The sequence below is a fragment of the Synchiropus splendidus genome, chromosome 10 (assembly GCF_027744825.2).
Source record: "Synchiropus splendidus isolate RoL2022-P1 chromosome 10, RoL_Sspl_1.0, whole genome shotgun sequence".
NCBI lineage: Eukaryota > Metazoa > Chordata > Actinopteri > Syngnathiformes > Callionymidae > Synchiropus > Synchiropus splendidus.
This window is the reverse complement of record NC_071343.1, coordinates 5,022,923-5,049,664: the sequence shown is the minus strand read 5'-3', so window position 1 is coordinate 5,049,664 and position 26,742 is coordinate 5,022,923. Positions and strand designations below refer to the sequence as shown.

Sequence of the window (26,742 nt, the reverse complement as noted above, 5' to 3'; positions counted from 1 at the left end):
AATCGATCATGATATATTTTGCCATATTGCCTGCCCCTTTCACCTTTGGACACATTTGAAACAAATACATTTTCTGTAATTAGTTTCTGCAAATACCCTGGCAAAATAACAAGCGTGTGTCAGTAGCTTCACAAATGAATAGGGATTCTCTTTAGGACTTCAAGAAAAGTGCGCTTTGGCTGAGGTTCCTTTGGTGGTGTGGCCCCAGATTTTTTAAAATGATTCAATGGTCCTGTGGCCAGAAAAAGGATGAGAACACCGATCTGTGGGGCTCCCAAAATAACTGTTTCATGAAGCCTCATCAACCCATCACTGGGGACGTATAATATTCTATTCATAAGTCTGTTACGTGGTAACTCACTTTCGATTTTGCCCACGTTGTCGATGCTGCACTGCAAGGACACGTTTCCCTCCCGTAGAATGACAATGAATCCATTTTGAATCTGACATTTCATTTTGGCGAATCCGTATACTTCAAATACAGTAGATGGAAGCCCAACTGGTGGAGAACTTCTCAATGTTGGATTTGCATTTTTCTTTTTGTCTGGGTGTGTATACATGTTTCGTTAAAAACATGACATTCTCCATGTTTTCAGGGATAATGGACTTAATGCTCAGGGGTGCTTCCAGGCAAAAACTTGTCGTGAGAGTCAAGTGTCAAGGTTCATAGATGCTGCTCAGTACCACAACGTACAAGCAACGCAGCCGCACCCAGTCGGGAGGTGAGTTCTTTGTATCATTGAGAAACTTCCATGTTGTGGTCTTGGACCACAACAAGCCCAACAGCCTACACTGCTAAACACTGAACCAGGAGAAAGTAACTGTTTCATTTTGTTTGGTTCTCTATTGCTACAGTACAGGTGAGTTTGCACGAAATCATGGTGGGGTTGCCTCCCAGAGATCCAGAGAGTGGTCAGCAAGTTATGCTCCGGTCTCCACCCGTCTCCTTTCCACTAGAAAAACCTCCAAAGAAGGCAATCTGATGACATCACTACACATCAGCTCAACCCCTCACACAGCAGAGGAGTCAAAGTTTTCCAAGCGCTCTCACATAGCACAGCGTTTTTACTTGGACACAGCAGCACAGAGTGACTGGCGTGGTTTTGGACTCAGTGTCGGGCCGAGGAGTCCAACACAATCTGCCCATGTTAAAGAATTCATCTTAAAAATTCCGGGATCCAGAACCCAAAATGGAATCATTTCCTGAAAAGATAATCCAAATCCCTCCGTACCTTTTCAAGTTATTTTGAAGAATAACAGCCTCCTCAGCGAAAGCAAAAATAGCAAAATTGTATTTCTAATAAAACAAGCGAAATGTTAATCATGTGGGTTTCCCAGCGTTTGTTTTAATAGCCGGTTGTTTATTGAAATTTAAAACAGCTCACCATAAAGTGGAATAAAGAGGGAAGTGTGGCTTGACATGGCCGTTTTTACCACCCATGACTTAGTGGTTTCAACCACAGATCCACATTCCTCCGCTGTTTGGTCGTGCAGCCGCTCGGGCTTGTTAGCCGAAGGATTTCTCACAGATGATGTCATCACTGGCCCCCGAAGTACGCTATAATAATAACACTATTTTTTTTTTTTTATTATAGTGAGGACTTTCATGCAGGTTGGAGCGGCTACAAGGGAACTATCCCCCGCCCCCCACCCGGTCGCCTCATACTGGCCCTCTATAATGACTGGAATGGAGGAGAGTAAATTCCAAAGCCAAGTTCCTCTAAATCCACTGGGGGGTTCATGCAGCGTATGGATTAGTCTTCCAAGAGGAACGGGAGCCAAGACATCTGTGTGACTATCAGGGACTGATCCCTACCAGAACAGAGGGAAGAGGAAGCCCAGGATTATCTGGTCACATTGCGTATCACAGCCACGTATTGTCTGCACAATAGCGCTCCGCCAGCCATGAAGTGCTCTGTGTCCAATCCATGGTGCAATTTGAATAAAGCGCACCAATTAGCGCGCGTTTGACACGTATGCAAAGTTGTCACATGGAAATCAATTGTGACTCGACGACAAATGTCAGCAAAGCAAAAACCCTTTCAGGGGACGCAGCCGCCGAAAATGCTAATCTACTCAGCGTGGAGGTTTTCATTCTCCACAATATCCACTGTGTTCCTGTTCAGTGCCCGGTTAAGAGTCTAACTGGCCTGAGGGCGAAGGGATGGAGCTGGGGATGAAGGGAGAGCAAGGCTTAACTCTTTCACTGTACAACGCTGCGCTCTCTCGCAATACTCCTGTAAACAGAGAAGATTATTTCATCAGCGGGCGACGATGATATCGAACGTTTGCGTTATCTGTAGAGCTCAAATTCTCATTCAGTTATTTAGCAAATGAAGCGGGGAATGTTTGCAAAACAGGGAGATCTAAAAACACTGAGAGTAAATATGTATTTGAAACAAGTGAAATCACATGTTCATGCAGAAGAATATTTCACTTGATATCTTGATTTAAGATTATCATATCGAGAAATGAGATGTGCCCAGCAGGCTGTAAAATGAGAGAGAAAAGTTGACATTACTCAAAATGTGACTTTTGAATAAAATATCATGAAACATAAAATATGCCTCAAAACAGGTGAAACAATGGCTATGATTTGGCTGATTCTCAACCTGCTTGAAATGAGAGCAATAATAAATACTTGAATTAAACACCTTTTTTAATGCTAAATCTTAAAAGAATGTTTATTTTGATGGGGCAGATATATAAAAAAAATGACCTCATTTTAAGGTGTCCTCTATGTCCTAACACCAGAAATAAGCAATTCACACTTTAAACAAGAGACTGAAGTCATTTTTTATTTTATTAAGAACCACATCATTTGCATAGATTATTAAATGATCCCAGTTACTTGTCTGCTTCACTATAGAAATGGTTGCATTGTCAGGTGTTTCTAATGTGGTGGCTTTTTATTATCTCTTTAGTCTCAACAAGGGCTTCAGCACAAAGGGCTTGAGGTTCGAGTCCCACAGGAGGTTGAACTTGGACACTGCAGTAACCAGTGTCGACAGGTGTCTCAATGCTAAGAGTCCCACTCAGTGTACAGTAGGTCACTCTGCATTAGATAAACAATGTGCGGAACATTTGCTGGTTGTTGATGGTGAATTCTGATGGTTTTAAACCTTTCAGTGGCTCTTCATCAACAGGTGAGCTTCACCATCGCCAACATTGAGATACAAAATACACCTGATTTAAAAATGCTTGTCTACAAAAGCCTAATGTTGGAAAAGGGTGGAGGTGCAGCTTGGTACAATACATCCTGCTGAGCCAAGGAGGGACGGGAGCGAGCTTCAGGGAGAGGATAAGGACTTGTCGAGAGCACCTCCTATCTGCTTCTACATCTCCAAAGAAGGGTTGTGTTTGCAATATTTTTGAGGTGCGACAGAGATGTGTGGCCTCCAACAACCTCAAAACTATCGTTGAAAATAGGAGCTGGAAAAGTGCCCTGTACTGCAAGTATTTTTTCCTGACATTTGAAATATTGTTCATCGCAATGAGCTCAATGGGACAGCAGGTGGCAGTCGCATTCCAGAACTGGCTCGCACAACACACACACAATTTCCTGAAAATGCCTTTGAAATCTGTTTTAGTAACCTCCAAAGCGGAGGAAACAGTAAAACTTTGAGGGATGAGAACTCATTCTCAGTTGAAATATCTCCAAAATACAATGCACTTGGAATGTCATTCCTGCTTTAGAAGACCTTGGTTGTTCTCTGGTTGTGACCTTCCTGACTAGACAGGGATTTTGTGAACTCTTGGTCTACAACGTCTTGACAGGGCAGTAGAGTTCCATTTATAGATTTCATTGTGCTGTGTTTAATGCTGTTAAAAGCCACTCTTTCCCTGTCAACAATACTACAATGATATATCGTACAATGGGTCAAATAATTATCAAGAGCTTGTTTTATGTTTATATTTTAGGTCAATAATGGAAACTCTGACACAGGTGACCCCCCACCCCCAGCCTTTTTAGGCACACGGGAGGTCAGGCGCGATCCGCCGCCACCCACAACCCCGCCCCCGCCCAGGTACACACAGCCGCTCACGCTAACACACACATATTCGGCTGGAGAAAAGGCCAGGTTGCCAGAGCTACACAAACTCCCACCCATTAGCGGCAGGAATCCAGGATAACCATGGCAACCAGTCTCTCACCCCCAGGGAGACGAGCAGTAGAACTGAAAGGCTCCATTCAATTTCCACATCCCAGTACAGCACACACAAAAGAACACACGTGCACTCTCTTCACACACTCACTGACAAGCACACACGCCCGCGCACACACACACACACAGAGCGATGGACACATCCAACACAGCCCACTTGCTCTAACAGCCTCGCAGTCACTCCAGCCTTCCCCGCCTGCCTCCACTGGGGTGAGTGGGAGCTTGTTAGAGAGGCCGCACACTACATCCTCTCACCCACAATCCACGGCTGCGCCGCACCAGCCGAACGTTAATTACACCTCGCTGAGATTAGACGCACTTTAAGAGCAAAGAGTCTGGGCTCCAAACGCAAATAACGCATCTTGTTTTGTCCGTCACGGCGAGCGCGGATGCTCACCTTCCCAGTGAGGAGGAGACGGGCGCGCGATGAGCGGGAGAGACGCGGCATTACTGTTTCCATTCAGAGGCTAATAAGGACCTAGCGGTGATAGAAACCCCCACATGAGTGAGTGAGTGCGCCGCGCTTCCCAATTCTCATCAGTCTCAAACAGCATACTTGCTGGGTTTAACCAAAAGGACAAGAAGAAAGGTTAATAATGCTCAGTGGGAAATCAGCCCGCTGGAATCACAGGCAGCATCACAGGAAGTGGAAGAAAGAGGACGGATGTTTTAAACCCGCAGAGATGAGGAAAACCGGGAGGTGCGGGGACGCGACACGCTAGCTGTCTGAGTTATATCAACAAGTTTGCTCTGGAAAAGACAGCTTGCGCTTCATATTGTTATCACCATGAAGTTGGTTGATTTCGTCTGGAAGTTTTTCTTCCCGCAGCCCAAACACATACGGCGGGATGGAGGTTGCTATTTTGACGCCATGTGATGAACTTGTGACCTCCCCCAGTGGGGGAAAATAATCTGAAGAAAATTTGTCAAAGATTACCTCACACTGTGCGAGAGGTGGGTTGAGGTTTTTGTGTGATGTGATGTGGGTTTGAAAAAATAAGGAAGGGACTTTGGGAATATTCCGTAACCACCAAGCCGCACAACAGTGTCGGGCTGTGACGAAAGATGCTAGTGGTCCAACGGCGAAGCGGCGGACGTCACGGCAATATCAGCGAATAATGAGGGATTTGTCAACGGATCAGTTTTGAGGAAGAAGAGTTATTTTTACTCGAACGACGTCGACGACTCCACGACTAGATGCAATGTCAAACTCTCTGAAGAGGGTCAGCAGCACAAAATATGTCACAGGGGCTCTGTCTTTTATCGTTTTTGATAGGTTGCCATTTGTTTACAAAACCATTGTCGGTTTGAAAACCTGTAAACCTGCAAACTTTCAGGCCAAAAATAATCCTGCAAAACAATCCAAACGCAGATGGTTGCCACTCATCCTTCATTCTTTAAACTTGCTTTTTGCTTAGCAGAACAGGCATCCATGCTCACTGGCACCACGAGAACATTCAGCTATCATGCAACGCTTCGCCATCTTTCTGATCCTGAAGCTGAAGAGCTTTTTTACCTGCGTTCTCACCTGCAGGCTCCACCTCAAGTCACGTCACAAAGGCTTGTTTCTGGTTCTCCCTCTGTGCAACACGGCTCTGCATTTCCTTCATTTAGAACTAGATTTACACGTCATATTCACCTTTGTCGACGATATATGATCATTCCGTACTGCATATTCATGCATCGTTCCGGAGATCAGTGACACTTTAAACAGAACACCTGTGAAGAACAGAAAAATACACTGGAAGGACCTTTTAGTCAGGCTATACAGCTCTTCAAAACACAATAGCTAAACCAGGAAGCTGGTAAATTGCAAGGCTTTTCATGGATTACAAAGTCGGCAGGCTAAACACCCTCTTATTATTTTGTGACTGAGTAATTGAGCTTTGAATGCAATGAAAATCCGGGAGGCAGCATCAAGAGGCGACATGCTTGCCTGACGCTGCAGAACACAGAACACTCTATAGAAAATTATGATCAAAACATTTGCGACGGAGCATCGCTACATTCCACTAGTGTTCTTGTGCCATCTATGGACAAAGCGTCGCTCTCTGTTTCTCTGGAATTACAGCATAGTGAGCAAATATTTGTGCTGTTAAAGGTTTGTCATTGCTCATCGGCAGTTCAGAGAGAGAGGGAGTATGTGAACGTAAACACTGATCGATAAAAGAGAGACGGCACTCTCTCCTCAGAAGGTTGTCAGAGTTCCTCCGGCCGGAAGCGAAACATCAGGGTCAATTTATCGCTTCTCAAAAGTGCGATGGGAAGGAATTACAGCAACAGCTGGGCAGCTCGCTGATCTTTGTGTCCTTCCTAGACCGTCTTGAGTCAGTCCTGGCATTGTTCACGGAGACAAAAAGAACAAGCGGTCCCAAATGTTTAAACCTCTGCTCGAACAAATTGCTGTTTTCATCGAGTGTCCAGAGGCTGACGTCAGTGTTGGTGCTGCTCGCACTGAGTCACGCTCTTCTCTGCCCCACACCTCCCCCTTTTGTGTTCCTGCCCTCGTGACCCACTGAGTGATATCAGCTGACCTTCCCTGACCTCTATCGCCGACTCCACGCAGAAGAGATTCTGATCTTCACACACCATTTGCACTTTCATTAACTGGACCAAGATGTAGGAGGCGATCTGCTGGCCTGACTCACTGCTTGTCTGTCTGACCACCCCCTCCTTCCAGCCTGTGTCTCTCACTGTCTCTTTTTTTTTTATGTTTGTCTTTGCTGCAGCAGAGGTGATGTGGGTCGTCGCGGAGCCACGGGATCATGTGATCCCGGCGGGTTCACAGTCCAACTCTGAGCTCCGGTCAGTGCAATCCCCGGAGACGTCAGTCATATTTGACCGGGATCTGCATCCACGTCAAGTTGGAGCGGCCGAAGTTCAGGAGCTGCAGTTCCAGCTGGCGCGGAGGGAACTTGAGGAGGAAAGTACTTCTGAAACCTGGAGGAATTCACTGACTCATCATTTATGAATCGGTCGGTCGTGCTTTCAAGTCTGATTCCTTGTTTGTCTCTGCGCATCTGCACAAACCTAAGATGTCCACTTGTCCCAGCGGGAATTGGTGGGGGCGGGGGATGGGCCGCTTTAAGTGTGTGTTTGTGGTCCCGGCATCGGCACGTGTCTGAGGATCCTGTGTGTTTTGCAGACCCCCCGAGGCTCCACAGATGAGTGAAGCTTCAGATCAGGTGAGCGGAGCGATGCTTCCCAGCGTGCGCTGCAGCTGGCCCCCCAGGAGAATTGGAGTTTCTGCCTCTTGTAACACAACCGGGTGAGGTGAAGGGAAGACTGGCTCTTGTCAGGGAGAGGGATGATGGGAGATTTAGACGTGACAAGCTTGTCATTACCAACAAGGCTGGATTGGTTTTTTTGCAAAGGCACCGACCGGACAAGTCGGGGGAATAGGATCAGTGTGTTTCTTCTCCGGCTTTATTAGAGCAACATTTCTTATTCCTTATGTAGCTGGCAACAGAGTCTCCAGCAACCTCATCCATGAGGGAGGAAAAAAATTCCAGCAGGAAGCAAATCTGTCAACTGAAACCTGTCAGCAGTCGTCCTGTCTGTTGGGAGCGCTGCTCTTCTTCTCAGAGTCCACACTTTCCCAGAGTGTACGCAGAGACTGAAATATAAAGCAGGCAAGATTCAATCCTTAAAAAAATTGATCTTCTTTGGAGAACGCTGGAATCATTTACATCATAATCTACCTGAGAGGTCACTGCCACAACAAGGTGGATCCCGGGTATCAAACTCAAGGCTCGGGGGCCAAGCCTGGTCGCAAAGTCATTATGAGTGGACCACAGGATCTTTCAATACATACAGTCAAATTCAATACTAATACTTTAAAGTGCGCCAATTCAGGCATATTGTTATGTCGATCTACAAATATAACACAAATGCAGATGGACAGGAATCAGCAAATGGTGAAGGATGTCAGATCGGCCTTCATAAGTCTCTTTAAAAAGTCCTGTACACAGCAATAAGTATTTATTCTGTTGGGAAAAAACAGATCTTCTCGTTGAGGAAACAGCAAGTCAACTGATAATGTGCGGCACTTTCATTTCTGAGCTGTATACAAGTCCTAATGCTTTCACGTCTGAGAGGCAAGTATTCCTGACCTCTCCTCCTGAATGGTGGATTTCAACTCTCACATAAGGTCATGAGGTGATGACCCCAAGCTCAAGGATTCAGGTGGTCGTAATGAGTCTCAATTGTAGGGAGAATGGAAAGGGTGAAACTAGCCTGACCAACATGTCAAGGATCGGAGTAGAACCAATGCTCCTCTGCATGGAGTGAAGTCACATCTGAGGTGGCTTCCGTCATGCCCAGCGAGGGGTTTTGAGGAGGATGCGCCCCTGAACCAGGGGAGACCCTGTTTCTCAGGTGACCTAGGGACACCTAGGTGTTGCCCAGAACAGCTGGAGGAGGTTTTCCCTCTTTAGACTCGGTATGTGAACAAACCAGTAGTGATGGTCTGATGAAGCTTCATGAAACAGTGTGGTTATTTTCAGAGCTCAGTAGGTGGCGCTCTTACCTGATGAGGTTTTATTGGAATGGCTGTTCAAAACCAATAATTTTAGGGCAGACAGCGCCATCTACTGGGCTCTGAAAATGAGGACACTGCTTCATGAAGCCTCAGCCCATCACTACAACTTTTTTTTCTGATTTTGATCTCTGATTCCCTGCTGCTCCAGGGAAGCCAGAAGTTTAAATCGAATATAAACTTTTTGTCAGTGCAATGACCCGAAGACTTGCCTTCACAATTCATCATTTGATCCTGAATATCTAAACCCAGAGGTGAATTCCAAGCACAAATGTTGGGGGCGTGGGCTCAGCCAAGGAATGAAGCCTGAGCTCAACTCTGTGGCACAGTAATGGCCAATATGTGTGTTCACATGGATGTCGTCCCACAGGAGCCCACATCTCTCTCTCTCTCTCTCTCTGGACCAGAGCGTTCCCACCTGAGCCCCAGTCCTCCAGCTGTTCCACTTACCACCCCACATCCACAAAAAGAAAACAACCACACAGGCTTCATCACATCCTCTAATAACAACACGTCTCAGGAGCTACAACCCTGCTTCGCTGTACTTCCACTGTTGTGTAATGTTTGTTGATATTCGCCTGCAAACCACGTTATCGATTTGAAAAGTTGCAAAGATAACTGTGACCTGGAACTCTCTGCTGTGATGGTTGTGTTCTGCTGAAAACAGTCCAGTTTAAAGACCACACCACAAATGGAGCAGTATGAATTTCCATATAAGGTAGGACTACCCTTCAAACCTCCCCCTCCTCCTCCTCCTCCTGTTGCGCTTCTTCACTCCTTCATTAGAACCAGCACACTTTGTCAACGCTTTCAAATATGGAAATGTTTCATGTGTTAGCAACATGCCTTAAAACACAATTTTTTTGGGGGGGTGGTGCTTTGCACCATTCTTGTGCGGTGGTTATTTTTACGCTCCACTATTTTGATTCTTCAGATCAACCCACAGAGCTAATGCTGAGGGAGATGAAAGATAAGTCAGCGGGATTGAGGGATGAATAAACCTCGTACAGCACACCAAGGATTCCATTTGAGATACATCACTTTAACTTTATTTTTAAAATCAGCTTGGTTTGTTGGCTGTTTTCTTTCCTGTCAGTCGGGAAGTGAATTCCTTTGGATAGATAACTGGACAGTAGAGAGAGGTGACATGATTTTGGAGACTCAGGAGTCAGAGTTGAAGATACTGAGGTCGTCTTTGGGAGAGAAGACAAAGGACAAGTTCAGAAATGAGTGTATCAGAGGGAGAAGTCTGGAGGAGAGAGCAAGAAGAGGAAGACACTGAGGTTCGCGATGAATGAGGACATGAAGAGGGAGGATAACAAAGTTTGCTTAAGGTGAAGGACTTGCTGCTGCAGGAGCTCAAGTGGCCAACTGATCTTGTACTCAGTGTTACGCCTTCAGGCCGTGCTCTGCGTTCATTTCCTCCGTATTTCTGCACGTTTCCACAAAGCTTACGGATACAGACCAAACATAGCAGTACCACCGGAAACCATCGGGGGCAGTGTTGATGTTTCTACCGGATACATAGCTCGAATTAAACAAGATGAAGATATAACAATGGAAGAAATTCTCCATGCTCCAGTCGCAATATACGTCCTCGCCGACCACCGCCTCCTACAATGCTGCCCCCATTTCCTCTTTTGTGCAAGAGCTACATGATCAATGCTTCTTCCACAGTCGCCATGTTTGTTTTGGAGTTTGTTGTTGTCATAAACTTTTGACTCTGGGCTGCTCCCCCCGGTGGATATATTGGTGAACAGCAATACCAACGTAAAGAACACACGGAAGCATGTGATCGCTGACAGTTTTGTTTCTTTTGTGATTTTATTTTGTTATTTCTGGTTTGGTTCTGTGTGTCCGTTTCCTTCTTCTCCTCGAGCTTCCTGAGCAACGCGGCTAGCATTCATCTACTAATCAAGCTCTCCACGTTATCTACAGCTTGTTGCCAGCTCGTGTTGCCAGATGGTCACTTCGCGTTCCTACGATAAACTCTCTTGCGACTCTTGCCACTCTCTCGTGTTTTCTGAATCTGTCTTTTCAGCTGCCTCCTTCGTTCTTTTCTCCTCGCTCCATTTTCTGTTTCTCGTTTCTCTCTATTTAGACTGGGTGCAAGTGTTTTGTAAAACTCACTTTTTGGTCCCATTACCGCTATTTACTCGCGCGAGTGTGTTTTTTTCCACCACAGAGCGCTTTCTATTTATAAATTATTTCCAAGTGCATTTTCGTTGTCCCCCTCAGTCAGGCTTGAGTTATTAATTCGCCTGTTAACTGAGTTTTTTTCCAGTGTTTTGGTGCCGACGTCCACGGTTTCTCCGTTCCTGTTCATCTTTGTGCTACTCTTCTATTGTTAATACATCATTTAAACTATTCTCGTTCTCCTGAGCCTTCTGTCAGCCATCAACAATTCAGCGACTGGGTCTGACTCTTAAGCAGTAACGTTTGAAAAGGGTACAATTTCGTACGTAAAGAGTAGCATAAATGGGTTTTTATGTTATTTTAGACACCAAATTTTGCAAGCTAATTTGCAGACACAAATCCTATAGACTAGACTTAGACTTAGACTTAGACTAGACTTTATTGATCCCTTTGGGATGACTCCCTCCAGGAAATTTACATTTCCAGCAGCAACAGAGGCAAGAAAGGGCATGCAGTCTGGAAGAGCATCACACAGAAAAAAAAATAATAATAAAATTTAAAAAAAATTAAAATTAAAATTAAACTAGATTAAAATAGGTTAGACCAGTATACACCAGAGTATCGACCTATAGAAACATCTTGAGTCACTCAGATTTGTCCTAAAACAGCAAATATTTTGCAAACCTATTACAATTCTAATTTCTACTGTGGCAACCGGTGCTCAAGGGCTTGAGCAAGGTCCTCAGTGCAAGGAGTTCTTTTTGAGAATGGTGTCTGAAAAATATACATAACCAGGCCACGAGTTTGAACAGAAAAGGTTGGATAGTTGTATTTCTCAAACATAGGGTTTTGATTTGTTTATATAGATTAATACAATAAAGGCACACAAGAGAGCACACACTTCCAAAATTCCCGCTCCTCACCACCCATATCATGATTTTGTTTTTTAGCAATTGCCCTACATTTAGTGGACCAATGAGCTCAATCCAACTGTAGTGTTATGGGCTCATACAGGACACACATGAGGAGGTTGTGCTCTGTGACTGGAGGAAGTATCAGTGAACATCTCTTTCTGAAGACAGTTTTTGATTCACACTGAAGTGGTGAAGACTTATAGGTTAAAAGCTATTTGCCTCTTCTGTTCGCAACATCTCTTCCGGTTCCATGTCGTGAACAATTGCTCCATGATATTATTGATATCAAGTGCCACAATTCCAAAGGGACAACAAGGAGAGTGAGAAGTCCGGGGGTCCTGAAGCACTGAGGGGTGAGGAGCATGAGTGGTGGAGGGGGGGGACAAGCATCGCTGACAAGACCTCGGGCAGAGGAAGTGTCGTTCTCAGCCGATCCCTAGCGGATTCCCGGCGTGCCGCTCTTCCCCCGCTGCAGGATGTGCTCTCGTGTGGGAATACACAAGGAATGTGGCCTCCTTTGTTTAGTGTCTGATAGGCTCCTGGATGGCCGTCGTCCTGGTGTCTTCTGCATGACAAGCTCCAGGCCTGGTAGCTGCAGCTCGCTGCCACAGTCAACAGTCCTTTCTGGGCAAGACCCTCCCAGGAAAACAATGCTGGGTCTCCAAGCTGCTATCACTCACAGCCACCACTTAGCTGCTGGCAGTTTCATCTCCTCACTGTCTCATCCTCACAAAGTATAGGATAAAGAAGGCTTGAGAGTGAAGACTTTTGACTTCAGGTGCAGCAGCAACACCTCAGTTGTTAAAAAGCTGTTCCAGGGGGTTAGAGGTGGAGGACGGGGTCTCCTGTCCATTATAGGACACTAACAGACAGACACATAGACTAGTGAGAGAACAGAGCCATCACCTGACCTCTGGATATTTTCTTCTCCTTGAGGAAACCAGAGTGTCATGAGGAACGCACAGGGAGAAAACACAAAAAAGGGACCCGCGTTTGCCGTAAACGCTGCCTCATGGTAGAATCTAGGCCACAAATATGAAGGGTGTTTATGAATAGAAGGTCGGCAAGCGTATATGTCTGCACCATGGTGTTCAAATGCCAGCCATGACAGCCACATTAAACGCAGCCGAAAATTATCTCTTCATTCATTTGTACAGTTTGTTTATGAGCAAACGCAGAAAATGCTTTTCTGATATAGAAAAACATCTGGTCGCACGTTCGCATACAGTTCAATATAAACAACTATCAAAACACATTTGCAAATTTAGTTACGTAGTTAATCACGGGGTTATGGACAAAGTCACGATGTGTCTTGTTTTCTTGTTTCCTGTTAAAGTACACATTTGAGGATGGAGTTACTTTAAAGGCCCTTTTATGCTCCCTTTACGTACAAAATTGCACCCCTGCGTTTTAAACAATGTTACCATCACTGATCACATGCTTCCATGTGTTCTATATGTTGATACTGCTGTTCGACTATATATCCACCAGGGGGAGCAGCCCATAGGCTAAAGTTTCTGGCTCCACAACAAACATGGCGACTGTGGAAGAAGTATTGCTCTCGTACCTCTTGCACAAAAGAGGAAACGGGGGCAGTGTTGTAGGAGGCGGTGGTCGGTGAGGCAGTTAAATATATCGGAGAATTCCACGATTGTTGTCTTCTTCATGTCCCATTAGAGCTACGGGTGGTAAGAGCCACACTGCCCCCCCTGGTTTCCGGTGGTACTGCTTGGTTTGATCCATATCCGTAAGCTTTGTGGAAACGTGCAGAAATATGGACGAAATGATAGCAGAACACGGACAGAAGGCTCCGTCTGCATCTAGATCCACAGGCAACGTTGAATATAATATAAAAACTGCTCAACAGTGACGACGTATGAATGGGTCCACATGTATTTTAGCGACAGAAGAATGTGGACTACAGTTGTCAGTCAAGAAACGTGAGAGAGCTGCCTATAAAAGATGGCAAATTTCATCTACAAAAACTCACACTGACAGAAGATAAAAGGAGCACAGACTGTTTGGGTTCAGTTGAACATTGGTCGGTGGTTAGAGGGCTGGTTCTTGATAACCGGCCACGTAACCACCAGACATGTTTCGCTCTGAAAACCAACAAGTGTTTGTTGGAACTAAGAGCCACGCTCGCATATTTTTTTGATGCCAGTAAATGGGTCAATACCTTAGCCACAACCTTTGAGGCCCATATTCACCTTTACAGTCAGAAACTAGATGCAGATTCACTCCACACGTCACAGCGTTAAGCAGTGAACTTGCTCAGTTCTTTATTCACTCATTCATCCGTTTTCAAAACCAACAGCTTTGGTTCACGGGTGCAGCGATACTGCAGATAATCAAAACAAAGAAAAAAAACAAGTAAAGTTGACAAGTAAACCGGAGCTGCAGGAGGGGATTTGAAAATATTTAACAAATCCGACAGAATACATTCCGGTGTTTCAGAAAAGCTCATAACGTTGACTCAGATGGGAGCTGAAAGTTTGTGGCACCGCAAGGACAGGAAGCCTGACAGACAAGCGGAGCAGATAGACGTCGCCTTGGGGTTTTTGATGCGATGAAAGCCCAGTCGCGCTCTCAATCAGACCTGAAATAGGTGATTCAGCCGAGGAGGTGGGAGTAAACAAGGTCGTGGGCCGAGCCAGGGACACTCACACATGAAGTGAACTCTCTTTCATCACGCAGTTCAATGTCCAAATTGAGGATGGTGTCCATAATAACAAGCAGAGAGTCATTGGTTTGCCTTTACTGCACATGCATCAAGTCAGATATGTGGAGAGCTGCAGCTCCAAGAGCCACTGTGCTGAGCGACTTCCTGCATCTGTAAAAGCAGCATACATTCGCACCTCGGCTCTCTCCGGGACCCCGCTGCAGTCTTGCGACACTGCGGTCAGTCACACAGGAAGTTGAGAAGGCAGACGACCTCACATCCTGTTTGGAAGACACACTTCCTCCTCTGACTGACACGACGCTGACGGACGCCTCTCCGGAGGAGAGAGTATACATTCACTGACGTTTCAAGTGAGAAAAAAAGGCATCTGTTTTCAGCCTGAGACGATTGTGGTTTAAGACAGACGGTAACAAAGGGGGGGGGGGGCCACACTCGAGAGCAGTCCAACTGAATGTTGGTCAAAACATTACTCTCCTTTGAAATACAATTTACTTGTATTAAATGTGGTAGCTCAGTTAATTCTCAATTCATTAGTCCAAAAATGTTTTAACTGAAAAAAAAAAAAAAATTAAATTAAGTATTTTGGGTAACCCAGTGGTACCTCGGTTTACGAGGGCCTGAGAGGAAGGATGGTTCCCGGGCTTGACTTGTCAAGGCAGCATGTTTCATAGATGTTTAAAAAGCGTGAAGGTGTTAAAGACCATGCCACTGTCTGCACCAACACACACGGCACATGGTTCTCCACCAGCGTTACAGGTTCTCCACCGAGGTCCTGAACGTAATCCTGTGACTAAAAACAAGGTGTTGACTCTATATTTCATGGAGCCCATTATTTCCTTTGGTCATAATCGCTTTAGGTTACAAGCCCACGTCCATTCGAAGCGAGTTATTCTCATAAACCGAGGCGCCACAGTTCATTTTTAAGTCAATAGGCTGACTTTGGTGTCTGTTTTGGTGAACTGATCTGCATTTGTTATGACTCAATCCAGGTTTGGTCCTCCTGCTCAACGGCTGCTACCTTGAGCCCCTCGGGTCAGGGAGTGACAACACTGTGTCGAGGCAGTGCTTGTGGTGATTTCAAGAGGCAGGCAGCACTCAGACTTCAAGTACAAAACTTGTGTCCTTATCAAAAAAATTAAAACTCGGAGGGATGCTCACCTCCGGAGCGGCAGAGAAAGTGTCCACTGTGGCTGAAAGTGCCCTCCAACCACAAAGTTATCCGCTGACAAAGTTCTGGCAGATAAATCTGCAGCTCACACTCATGTTTTTTCTCCTTCTTCAGTCACCGGAGCGCGTGCCCAGAGACGCTCCCCTGGTCGCCATCAGGGCTTCTTGGCTGCTGTTTTGGCTTTCCCATTGGGTCCTGTTTTGATCTGGGTCATCTCCACATCTGTCAGAGCGTCGGCGGGAACACAGGAGCGCATGCGCTCGATGGTCTTCTGGTAGCCGGCCTTCTCCTGCTCCAGGGAGCGAATCACGTGCTTCATTTTGCTCTCTCGAGAAAGGAAGCTCTCCACGCTGGTCTCCAGCGTTTGGATCTTCTGTCTGGCAGCCTGAGGGGCACAGGAGTCTCAAGCTTTACTGCAGCGTCATGAAAAATGTCCAGAACTCACCGCCGTGTCAAACTGCCATTCACATCGAGACACTCTTTTTTTTTCATTAAGTTATAAAATACTAAACTTAAAAATATATTTGCCCACCATCCAAAGAAGAAACTAGACATCATCTTTAGAATAATGGGAAAACATTATTGCCTTCAACCCCTTTGTCTCCTGCTTAACTCCACAATCAAAGTTTGAGCTCTACTGCCCTCTACTGGAAACATGCGTTAAACGTTTGCAAGGTTCAAAATAGACCAACAACATCAAAGTACACAAATGCATAGTGTTTGTATATTTTATGCCTTACAACAATTAAGTATTTAAATAAATATATAAAAAGGATATTTTTATATGTACTTCATCAATCGACGTCTCATCTCTGCACGGGATTCTATGACTGACTGTCGAGTGAGTGTGAAATAGCTTGTCTCAAATTTCCTGTCAGCAAGTTTCAAACACCCGATCATGTGTCCCAGACGCGTGTCGACCGACCACCCACCTGCAGTTTCTCCAGCAGGTCCATGTTCTGCTTCTTTAACTGAGCGTTGGTCTTCTCCAGCTTGTCCAGCCGCTCCGAGTCGTCGGGCAGCGGAGCCGTTTCCACCATCTCGTCCTGCAGGACGTGATACTCCACCTCGTACGTGTGCAGCTGCTTGGAGATGTCCATGTCTGTCACCTGGGAATGTAGATGAATGAAGACAACTCTTACTTGTTGTGTCCAACTGACAAACCTTTATAAACAAATACAGTGCAACCTCGGTTTTCGAACGTCCCGGACTTTGAACAAATCAGAGTTCGAACAAAAATTTGAAGATTTTATTTGCTTCTGATTTCAAACAAAAATCCAAAACTCGAACGGCCCCGAAAAAAGCCAGAAAAAACATGACGTGCGCGGACCGATCAGCTGACCCACGAGGCGCTTTGTTATTGTGTATAACGCAGCCTCTGTATGCAGACGTGTCCAGTTAGCTCCATTTACTGACTGTTTTTTCTTCATATAGAGGTGTAAAACCTTTCCTGTCTCCGCACTGGACCGTGGTAGAGTGTCACAGGGGAGGTGCTGGAGCGCTCACTCCAGGGTTTGATGTCCTGTAGTGGGCTGGAGCTGGGACAGGGATGAGGCGAGTCTGGGACAGAGCGTGACTTGGTTTATGACTTTGTCACAGCCAAACTGCACAGAAGCGCACATTCAGAGCTGGACACGCACCGGGCACCTCTTCACTTCTGGAGAGACGTCACTCACTCGGCAACCCCTCCCACATGCAGCGGCCACACACATAGAGGAACAGCCACCTGCAGCAGACACTCTACATTCACTCCTCCAAAAGACTGTTTTAAGGCTTGGAACGCATTATTTCTTTTTCCATTCATTGTAATGGGAAAAATCGATTCAGATTTCGAACAAATCGCTTCTCGAACGGCCGTCTGGAACGGATTGTGGTCGAGAACCGAGGTGCCACTGTACCTGAGAAGTAGTGATGGGCAGACGAGGCTTCATGAAACAGTATCCCCATTTTCAGAGCCCACTAGATGGCACTCTCTGCCCTAAAATCATTAGTAGAATATATTTATTTTGTCTATATAATTCATTACAATTGGAAATGTTGTTGATTGCAATGGGCTGAAACGGACAGCAGATGGCAGTAGTGCTCTGGAACTTGCTCGCACAACACCTATTAGCCCACAACAGGAGCGAGGAAGAAAGTACTGGATGGATGGATGACTGACAGATGTTTCACTAAACCAAGTTCTTGGGCACAAAATTGTACGAGTAAGAAGTTTGACTTAACAGATTCTTAGGAAGAAAAAAAAGGAGCGTTTAATATAGGCGCCCACACCTCCCTCCCATACATGTACAACAGCAGATACTGCTGGTTAGGTGAGAAACTCAAGCTCCCCCCCGGGGTCAACTGCACTAGTGCTGCACTAAACTCTAGAGGAATTCCAAAAAGAGTACCAAATTAAAGTGCATAGAATCAAAGGAGGGATTTTTTCCTCTTCATCTTCGGTGGGAAACATTTAAAAGACACTTTATAAGTGTAAACAAAACCAGGTGACAGCTGATGTTCACCAGCATGTGTCCTGAAGCCATTTTTGAACTACGTAGCAATGATCAAACTGTGACTACAGTAGTTTGTTTAGCTCATGATTGACAATACAAACACACATAATACACCTGAGTAAGCTCTTGCGCTCGTGAACACTGAGATTGGTTTGTACTCTTCAGATTAGACCATTCGTTTAGTAGTTTAGAAAGCCAGGTACATGAGTGACAACAGCCATGTTGTGTTTGTGAGCATGTGCAGAGAGGATTGTGGCCACCACGCCTGTCTACCTTTGCAATAGTCTGCTCCATCTGTGCCTGTGTGAGAGCTGGAAGTGTTGTTTTCAGGTAGTCCACGATGCTCTCGAAGCCGTCGCACTCCACTAACTCCCCCTCATGGCAGCTCAGCAAACAGAGGGCCACTTTAAAGATCACTTCGGTCCCCTGCAGGAATATGAAGTCTGGACAAAACAGGTACAGTTCAGACACAGCAGGGGCCCCGCGGAGGACGGCCAGAAGAGACCGTACCAAAGATGCGCGACACGAAGCCGAGGGGGAACTGCGAGGCGAACAGTGTGAGGAACCATGGCGCGGCATAGAGGCTGGGGCCGATCTCGTTCTCCTCAAAGTGGTTGTACAGGTCGCGGTGGTAGTCGTGCAGCAGCCTGGAGAGCTGGTACATCTGAATCTGAGAGGCAGAGCACACGCAGCTGAGACACTCACCAGAGAACAGGTAAATCAGGCTCTGCAGGCGACCCAGTCTGGCGGGACACATAAATGTATCTCCCAAACAAGCTCAGACAGGCTTCCAGATGAATCATTGAGCCTTTTCTAACTGTTGCAGACGGAAAAGAGAAGCAGAAGTCACCGAGTTCCTGACAGTTATGGTGTTACCTCTCGTCTTCCTGTCCCAGATCGACGCGGCGCAGGGCTGAGAGCAGAGAGGCTGACCTGGCGCAGGTTAAACATTAGCACGCCTGCTGATGTTTTTACTCGCTGATATTTAACAGCCTGCGCTCAGGTGTGGTTTGGAGAGAGGAGGAGCTCCTCGACTACTGTTTGCACACACACACACACACACAAATGTCTTCCTATCTTAGTGAGGACCGTCATTGACATCCATTTGTATCATACTTTTCCCAGCCTCTCCCCCTACCATCTAAACCAGATGGCTAAACATAACCTTTACTCTTAACCAAACTAAAACCCAATAATAATAACCTAGCTATTTTGTAGTTTTAACCCTCAGAATGAGACTTGACAAAGTGAGGACCAGCCAAAATGTCCTCACTTTGCAAAAATGCTCTCACTCTGTTGATCAAAAACACATACAGGTTCTCACAAAGACAGAAGTACAAGAACACACACGCACGCACAGCTTTCACGCTCACCAGTGAAGCATGTCACACAGCAAGTTTGGAAAAGGCCGGCTGCTTTCAGCTCTACTTTCTCACTGACTGGAACTTGTCTCTTCTTCTGAATAAGTATGGAAATCACCTCCAGCTTGGACACGACAGCGAAGCTACTTTGAGATAAACACACTCATTGTATTCATGTAAATTGATTCAGCAGTAAATGTAATCTAATCTAAACCTTCTGCTCTCTAGTTGTATGTAGACTGCAGCCAGTGTTGCCACTATCCATGCAGAAAATAAGGGACAACTGTTGCTGAGCCATTCCTTCATCAGGAGAACACAGCGGCTTAAAATCAGTTATTACTACTTTTTAAATAATAATGAGAATCTGTGCTTTGTAACACCTTATATATATATATATATATATATATATATATATATATATATATAGAGAGAGAGAGAGAGAGAGAGAGAGAGAGAGAGAGAGAGCGATAAATAGATATTTTGTATTATTTTATTTTGCTTTTTAAATCATTATTTTATTTTTCATCAGATATGATCAGATCAGAAAAGATATGAAGTGTCAGTAAGTAATATTCACGTCCATGATACTTCAATAATACTTCAATAATAGACAATATTTGACAACCAGGACATCATTCTTTCATAGTTGACGTTGAACTGCACTGACCTGCAGGGAGACCATGTCGGGCTTGTACTGCCGCCTGATTCCCAGGTCGTACATGAGGAACTTCAGCATGTCGAAGGCCTGCTCCTCGCTCATGTGCAGCAGCAGCACTCCGGCCACGAAGCTGATTCCTTGGCAGTAGCCCACCTGGGTGAAGAGACGGGTCAACACGAGGGTGGGGGTCTGGGTGAGAGACAACGCGGGGCAAGAAGGACCTCTGTGTCCAGCAGGGAGTAGGCCTTCAGGAGGTTGTAGAGGGACAGCTGTCCGGCGCCCAGCTGGGCCGAGAAGTACTGGTGGGTGGGGAAGGTTCGACCTGGGCAACACATACGCGTTTAAATAGTATGATTTCATCACTTGTTTTTCACAATAAATTGAGATTTTGACGCAAATATTGTTTTTGGTAGTGCTTAAAATGGGTTTAACGTGTTCGTCTTTGGCGCCCCCTACTGGCGGTGAGCGCCTGTAAATTCAGATTCACATTGAGAACTGACCGAGATCCACCAGAATGGCGTGCTGCTGCGCCGTCAGCTGCTTGAGCAGGTCTTGGTAGTGAGTGTCGGGCGCCTGCTGGCGGTTGGGCAGTCTGTGTCGCAGCCGGTGCTGATGGGAGAACAGCAGCCAGACCTCCCCTCGCCTGCCTTTGGGAACGCCTGGAGGGAGAGCGCCGTCGCTTACTAAGACACCCGAAGCGCGGTGCACTGGTGCAGAGAGCTTCAGAGACAGGACTCACCTTGGCAGAGCGCTCGGTACAGCTCCTCCTTGTCCTGCAGGACCGTGGTTCTGCCCGGGGCTGACAGCTTTCTCTCCCACAAGCCTTGCGCGTCTTTGGAGTCCTGACCCACTTCCTCATAGTCCAGCTTCATCTTTCGAATATGGAGCTCATCGCGACTCGCTGCGGGACACATCACCCATTAAACAAGCGTGGAATAATTCACATCGCTGTGGCTACTTCAGGGGAAAAGGTTCCAACTTAACACCATAGAGCGATGCCGACAGACAGAGAAGGAAACCAAACTCATCAACAACATTAACCCTGGACATGCAGAGAGAAGTTTACACCGCTGACCATGCAAAACCCTGACCCTTCCTGAACATGTTTGCTTACCTTCTATCAAACGTTTTGCGCACCGCAGCAGAGGTCAAACCAACAGGGAGAGAGATTTTAAAGCTCTACAACACGTCTGTAGATTCCTGTCTCAAGCATCTACAACCAAGAACTTGGACAGCCGTCTGACGCGTCACTCACCCTCCAGACGCTGGTTCTCCTTCTCCATGCGCAGCAGGAGAATCTGCTGGCGGATGGCGGTTCTCCACAGGGCCCGGTAGTCCGCCCCGCTTCTCTTCGGCCTCTCCCCCGACAGGTGCTCGCCTGCCTGGGGCAGCAGATGCCCCAGCGCGTCCAGGCTGGGAGTCAAGGCATGGGGGGAGAGGGGGAGCAGCTCCCTGGCGTCCGGGTCATCTGAGGGCGACATGTTGGAAAACGTTACTTCACTGTCTTCAATACACAACAATTACATTTGTTCTGTTTCAAGAATGAAATGCTGAATCATTGTTTGTCATTGTTATATGTTTTAACATAATTCATAAACATAATTGTATTTTTCAATTGAATTCTCTTCAATAAACAGTACACACTTTAAAATCATGGATTACTAAGTGGATTATTACTCAGTTTTTTAGTGTTATTTAGACCTGCAATTTCATTCACCTTTTTTATTACAATTTGACCATTTTAATTGTTTTGAAAATAAATGTATCACTTTTTATTTAATGAAGCATCAGTCATTGTATATAGGTTGGACTTTTATTTTGAGCTAGTTTTTAATTGTATATTTGATATGTTATTACATTGTAGATTTATACATCCATTTTAATATTATACACCAATTTTTATTATTATTTTCTTAAACCACTTACTTCTGTTGTTTTATGTTTATTTTTGTTTATTAAAAATATTTATTATACACAATATTTTTACGTGTGTTTTGTGTATGTTTCTTTCAGTTCACTGACAAACTTTTTCATGGAAATATGAAATATGAAAAGCAGGGGAGGGGGGTTAGGGTGGGGATGATGGAGGCATCTATCTGGCTTTATCTAAATTTATGTTATATTGATAATATTTTGAGCATTAATAAGTGAAACAAATGGGACTGAATATCTCAGCTTTCATGTTATTTTAACCCTCTATAATAAGATGAAACAGCCTTGGAGGCGTGTTATTCCTCTCTTCACTCCAGCTGTGATGTGAATCTCTCCTCCTCTCGTTCCGAATCGCACGTGGACCACTCAGCCAGCATCATGTCGTGCTCTGTCTGCGCGCTCAGGTGACCACACCTGGCTGCTGCATGGAGGAGGCAGGCTTGTTCATGGGCGAGGCCACTCGCAGGAAGATCTTCTGTCTCCAGGAGACCCTGCGTGGGGTCAGGGGCGGCCCTAAATTCAGAGAGTCGCTGCTGCATCCAGACAGGGTCCTGCTCCTGCCTTCGCCATTACTGCGGGAGGAGAGAGCAGAGCCGGATGAGCGTGGTGTCCCGTTTCACTGACAGGCACAGACTCATCCTTCACCACACGGATGCGTCATGTGATGCCTTCAGAGAGATCACAAGCAGATGGAGTTCATAAGGAATCCAGACAGCGAGCAACAGAGCTGGGCCAGGCACAGTCAGTGTTAGTGAAGCGTTTTGAGAGGCAGGGAGTGAAGCACTTGTTCCCTCTCTGTGCACACAGGAGAGGAAACGCCATCCTTTAGACAGATTACACTTTCAAATATAAGTGATTCGCTGTATTATTCACAAAGAGCTTTGAGAAATGACTGAGAATTCTACTTAAAAAAATGTCGAGTGAACATACACATGACTGAAAGCAGTATATTGTTTTAAGTGACTGTAATTTTACTCCGTCATTTGCTCAATAAATCTAGCGTTTAATGTTTAGAAACTGTTTTGTTGTGATGAGGACGAGCCAGGAGGCACAGCGGAAGACATTTAACACCAGCCAGCGCCGGAGAAACTCATTCATAATGGAAATATTAACCTTTACAATCTGCCACTGGAGGATGAGATGCTCTCAGTACAACATCACGGACACAAATACTGATGCTTATCTTCACAGGCAGCATCATATAGAACTAACTATGAATAAAGTTCACTGGACAAGAGTTACAGATAAAGTTTGGGGTATTGAATTGAATTACAATATTCTATCTCAACACTGCAACATTAATGCTTCTAGATTAGAATTAGCACGAACATTAATAATAGTCATTTTCAACCAAATGAATTCTAAAATCTATAAACCTATTGTTCATTTTGCATTGTCTCCCTTAGCATTGGCGTTGCTGCTTGTTGGTTAGCAACACTTCAGAATAAGAGCATGTGCAAACACCAGTCAGCTCCAAAAGAATGAACTTATTTCTGTTTTAAATTGCAACTATTACCTTTGTTTTCCTCCCCAATCAACCGAAACCAAAGAGGTTACATTTTCGCCCCTGTTGATTTGTCGGTTTGTGTTCAAAATAACTTGAAAAGCTATGGATGGATTTGGATGAAATTTTCAGGAAATGGGACGAGGAACATATGATAAATAATAAATACATTTTGTGAGGATCCAGACTGTGAGCCATTAAATAACCTACTTTGACAAGTGCCTGATACATTTTTGCACAACTAAAGGGCTACTTGAATTCCCACAAAGATTTTTACAACTGTTAACTGACAGTTTTGACATTTGATATTAGCCGAGCCATGCAATGAAGCGTTGCATTAGCATGCATTCAAAACAATAGACAGCACTCCCTTCTACTTGTTGAGAAACAGGAAGAGAGTGGACAATATTCAGAAGTTGAGAGAGGAGGGGCGGGGGAGCTGGGTGTTAAATTGTTTTCACAGCCAAGGTGTACGGCCTTCTGCCATCCCAGCACCAGAAGACGAACTCCATCCCTCCATCCCTGTCTGGACCTGTTTATCTAAACCCCCCCGTCCAGCGGTGCAGCGGGAGGGGTTTGGCTGTGCAGACCCTCTCACCTCTTGAGGCTTCCACTGTCTGCCAGGGAGCCCTGATAAAAGCTTTTCAGGAAAGTGGGAGTGGAGAAGGAGGAGGGGAGGCTGAAGGTTTGGCTCTCCGAAACACTGCGCGTTCTTGAGGCGGCAACAGGGCTGCGTGAGCCCGACATGAAATGCCCACGAGTCAAAAAAAAACAAAACAAACACAGGATCAGAAGCTTCCAGAGTGAGGGTCAAAACAGTAGCAGAAATCAAAGTGCGGCTGTGGATTTTAATGTTAGCAGCGATGTCCAAAACCTCTAAAAACATCCACTATCAACTAGCAGGGAGATCGGCCAAGTCATGGGGGAGGATTTTACCCGCTCTGGAGCAGCTCTGCGTTCACGGATTGCTGTCTGTACAGAGGAGTCTGCTTCCCCTGCTGGCCGTCAAAAGAGATGCGCTTCTTCACGGGGAGGTGGCTGAAGGTGTGAGCGCGCCTGCGGAACTGCCCGGCCTCCGGGTCGTCATCAGGAAAAGCGGGAGGGGATCCTGGAGGGGAATGTCCGGGCGACTCCTCATCCTGCTGTAGCGGGAGAGAAACACAGTTCAAGGTCAGCACAACAAACGGCTTCCACAAACTCATGTTCAAGGAGTCATTTTAAGAGGGAATAACGCAAGTCGCCACTCACCCCTCAGAAGCAAATTCTACTCAACTCTCATGAGCTCCGTCTCATTGCTATTCTATTGTATTCTAATGAGCACGGTCTTGTGACTCGCAGCGGCCCGCGTTATTGGTTCCAGCTCAGAGCTCCGGGAACCCGCCCTCTGATGACAGGAAACGTGCAGCGATCAAAAGTTTTGAAACAGCGCCTCAGAGCTGACGTTTTCCTCCAGCCGTTTTGTCCTCAACAGCACAAATGCAGGCCTGGCTCAGCAGTGTGACACACTGGACATCCTGAATTGGATTTCCTGCTTGCTGTGAGCCGACATCCTGGTTGGATCCCCAGGTCACCGCTGGCTACCGTCAGCGCAGAGCAAACAACAGCAGCAGGCGCTCAGGAGGAGCAGCAAACTGATTTTCTTTTCATATCGCAGGATTCATTCAAGGAAAGTGAGAGGAAGAAACCTGCGTGACCTTTGCCATAGATTCAATCTATGGCAGACCGGATAAATAAAGAACGGGGCCACATGAGGCCCCTGGGCCGCGCATTGCACAAATGCCTGTGCAAAGGTGAAGAAACAGGTTGGTTGCTAAAATTCCAATTTTACTTTTGTAATGCGCCACATATAACTAAAAAGTATAATATTCAGAAACTAGCAAATACAGAAAACAATAAAAAATATATAGCAGGAAAACATGATGGATTTAAGGGTTAGATTTGATGAGGTGTCTCAACAAATATGACAAAAACATAAGCAACAGAAACTGAAAAAAGAAGCCTGATGTTTAATGGATGGAGTGTTACACAACTGAGCTCGGTCATGGCTGGTTCAGAGAAAGTCCATCGCACAATCCTTTCACATTTTGCACTGCCGTGACAAAGCAGAGCCAGCAAATGATCGCGCGGTGGTTTTGCAATCTCACTCGGGGCTACGCCTGTTTGACCTTTCGGTTTATTATGCAACTGTGTTTGAAACGCTCAGCCCACCATCAGGTCTGGATGTGAGAGGAGCCCCGCTGGCACTCGCTCCACTTCTGCTAACATGCTTTTAAAGCCAGAATCCCTTTGGGAATCCTCCTCAAGGACACTTACTTTTTCGAAACTGCTCATGCTTCCCATGCTTCCCAGGCGCCCACGCATCCGGCTCGCGCCCTGGTGACAGAGAGGAGACCAGACCACTGAGTGTTTGGAGATGGAGAGGCCGCTCCTCTTTTGTTTCACTTCAAACTATTCCAAGCTTTGTCTTGACAATACATGAAAACATTCTGGCAGATAGCAAAACTGCTGATAAAACCCTTTTTTATATTTTAATATTTTTAGAGAAGGAAAGAAACAATACAGACAGGGAGAAGTAGAGTTATTTTGTGGACCTGAGAAGCTAAAATATATTTTTCTAAAGCACAAAATAACAGAATGAGAAAAAGAAAATTTTAAATAATGTGGATTTGATATTTTTTAATTATTATTTTATAATGATTCTCCACACTCAGGTAAGAGCTTTCGAAAAACACTATGTTTAATTCCATTGAAATACATAAATAGAAAAGGTGTGTTTTGATATTGAGCAGAAATTGGATTACAATGAAAAATATACAGGGAAAATATATATATATATAAATATATATAAATATATTATATGTATAACTCCTAACTAATAAATAAAATATTTTTTTTTGTGATCAATTTTTATACACATTGATTTCATTTGACCTCTCAATAACTGTATTTATAATACTATATATATATATATATATATAAAGGAAAGGAAAGTATCATTTCAAAAGCTCATATATATATATATACATCCATATTTGCATTCTCTGTCACGATACACTCTAAACTGACTGACTGAAGCAGTTGTGTTGTGAAACAGCGACAGCTTCAGCAAGATTATATCCGAAAAAGATGGAGGTCAAAAAGCTCCCCTCAGGAATTATTCCGCTCCCTCACTGACAGATATGGGTCAA

The 26,742-nt window shown here is 45.3% G+C and overlaps 1 protein-coding gene across 5 annotated transcripts in view; it reads right to left on the bottom strand.

The window, feature by feature from the left end:
- Window positions 1-10,487: 10,487 nt before the first annotated feature.
- tbc1d4 (TBC1 domain family, member 4) overlaps window positions 10,488-26,742 on the bottom strand; it is a 29,522-nt gene continuing 13,267 nt past the window's right edge. Inside the window, exons 11-24 of one of the 5 annotated variants that reach the window (XM_053876709.1) lie at window positions 25,868-25,927; window positions 24,491-24,696; window positions 24,153-24,284; window positions 22,465-22,622; window positions 21,374-21,586; window positions 21,233-21,235; window positions 20,858-21,019; window positions 20,619-20,777; window positions 20,340-20,440; window positions 20,128-20,271; window positions 18,610-18,769; window positions 18,373-18,542; window positions 16,537-16,713; window positions 10,495-15,989 (exon numbers count right to left, since the gene is read on the bottom strand). In XM_053876709.1, coding sequence (XP_053732684.1) covers window positions 15,759-15,989; window positions 16,537-16,713; window positions 18,373-18,542; window positions 18,610-18,769; window positions 20,128-20,271; window positions 20,340-20,440; window positions 20,619-20,777; window positions 20,858-21,019; window positions 21,233-21,235; window positions 21,374-21,586; window positions 22,465-22,622; window positions 24,153-24,284; window positions 24,491-24,696; window positions 25,868-25,927 — 2,076 coding nt within the window. In that variant the 3' untranslated portion in view covers window positions 10,495-15,758. Of the gene's footprint in view, window positions 15,990-16,536; window positions 16,714-18,372; window positions 18,543-18,609; window positions 18,770-20,127; window positions 20,272-20,339; window positions 20,441-20,618; window positions 20,778-20,857; window positions 21,020-21,232; window positions 21,236-21,373; window positions 22,434-22,464; window positions 22,623-24,152; window positions 24,285-24,490; window positions 24,697-25,867; window positions 25,928-26,742 lie in introns of those variants that run through there. The other 4 variants (XM_053876710.1, XM_053876711.1, XM_053876712.1 and 1 more) reach the window with 4 other exon arrangements.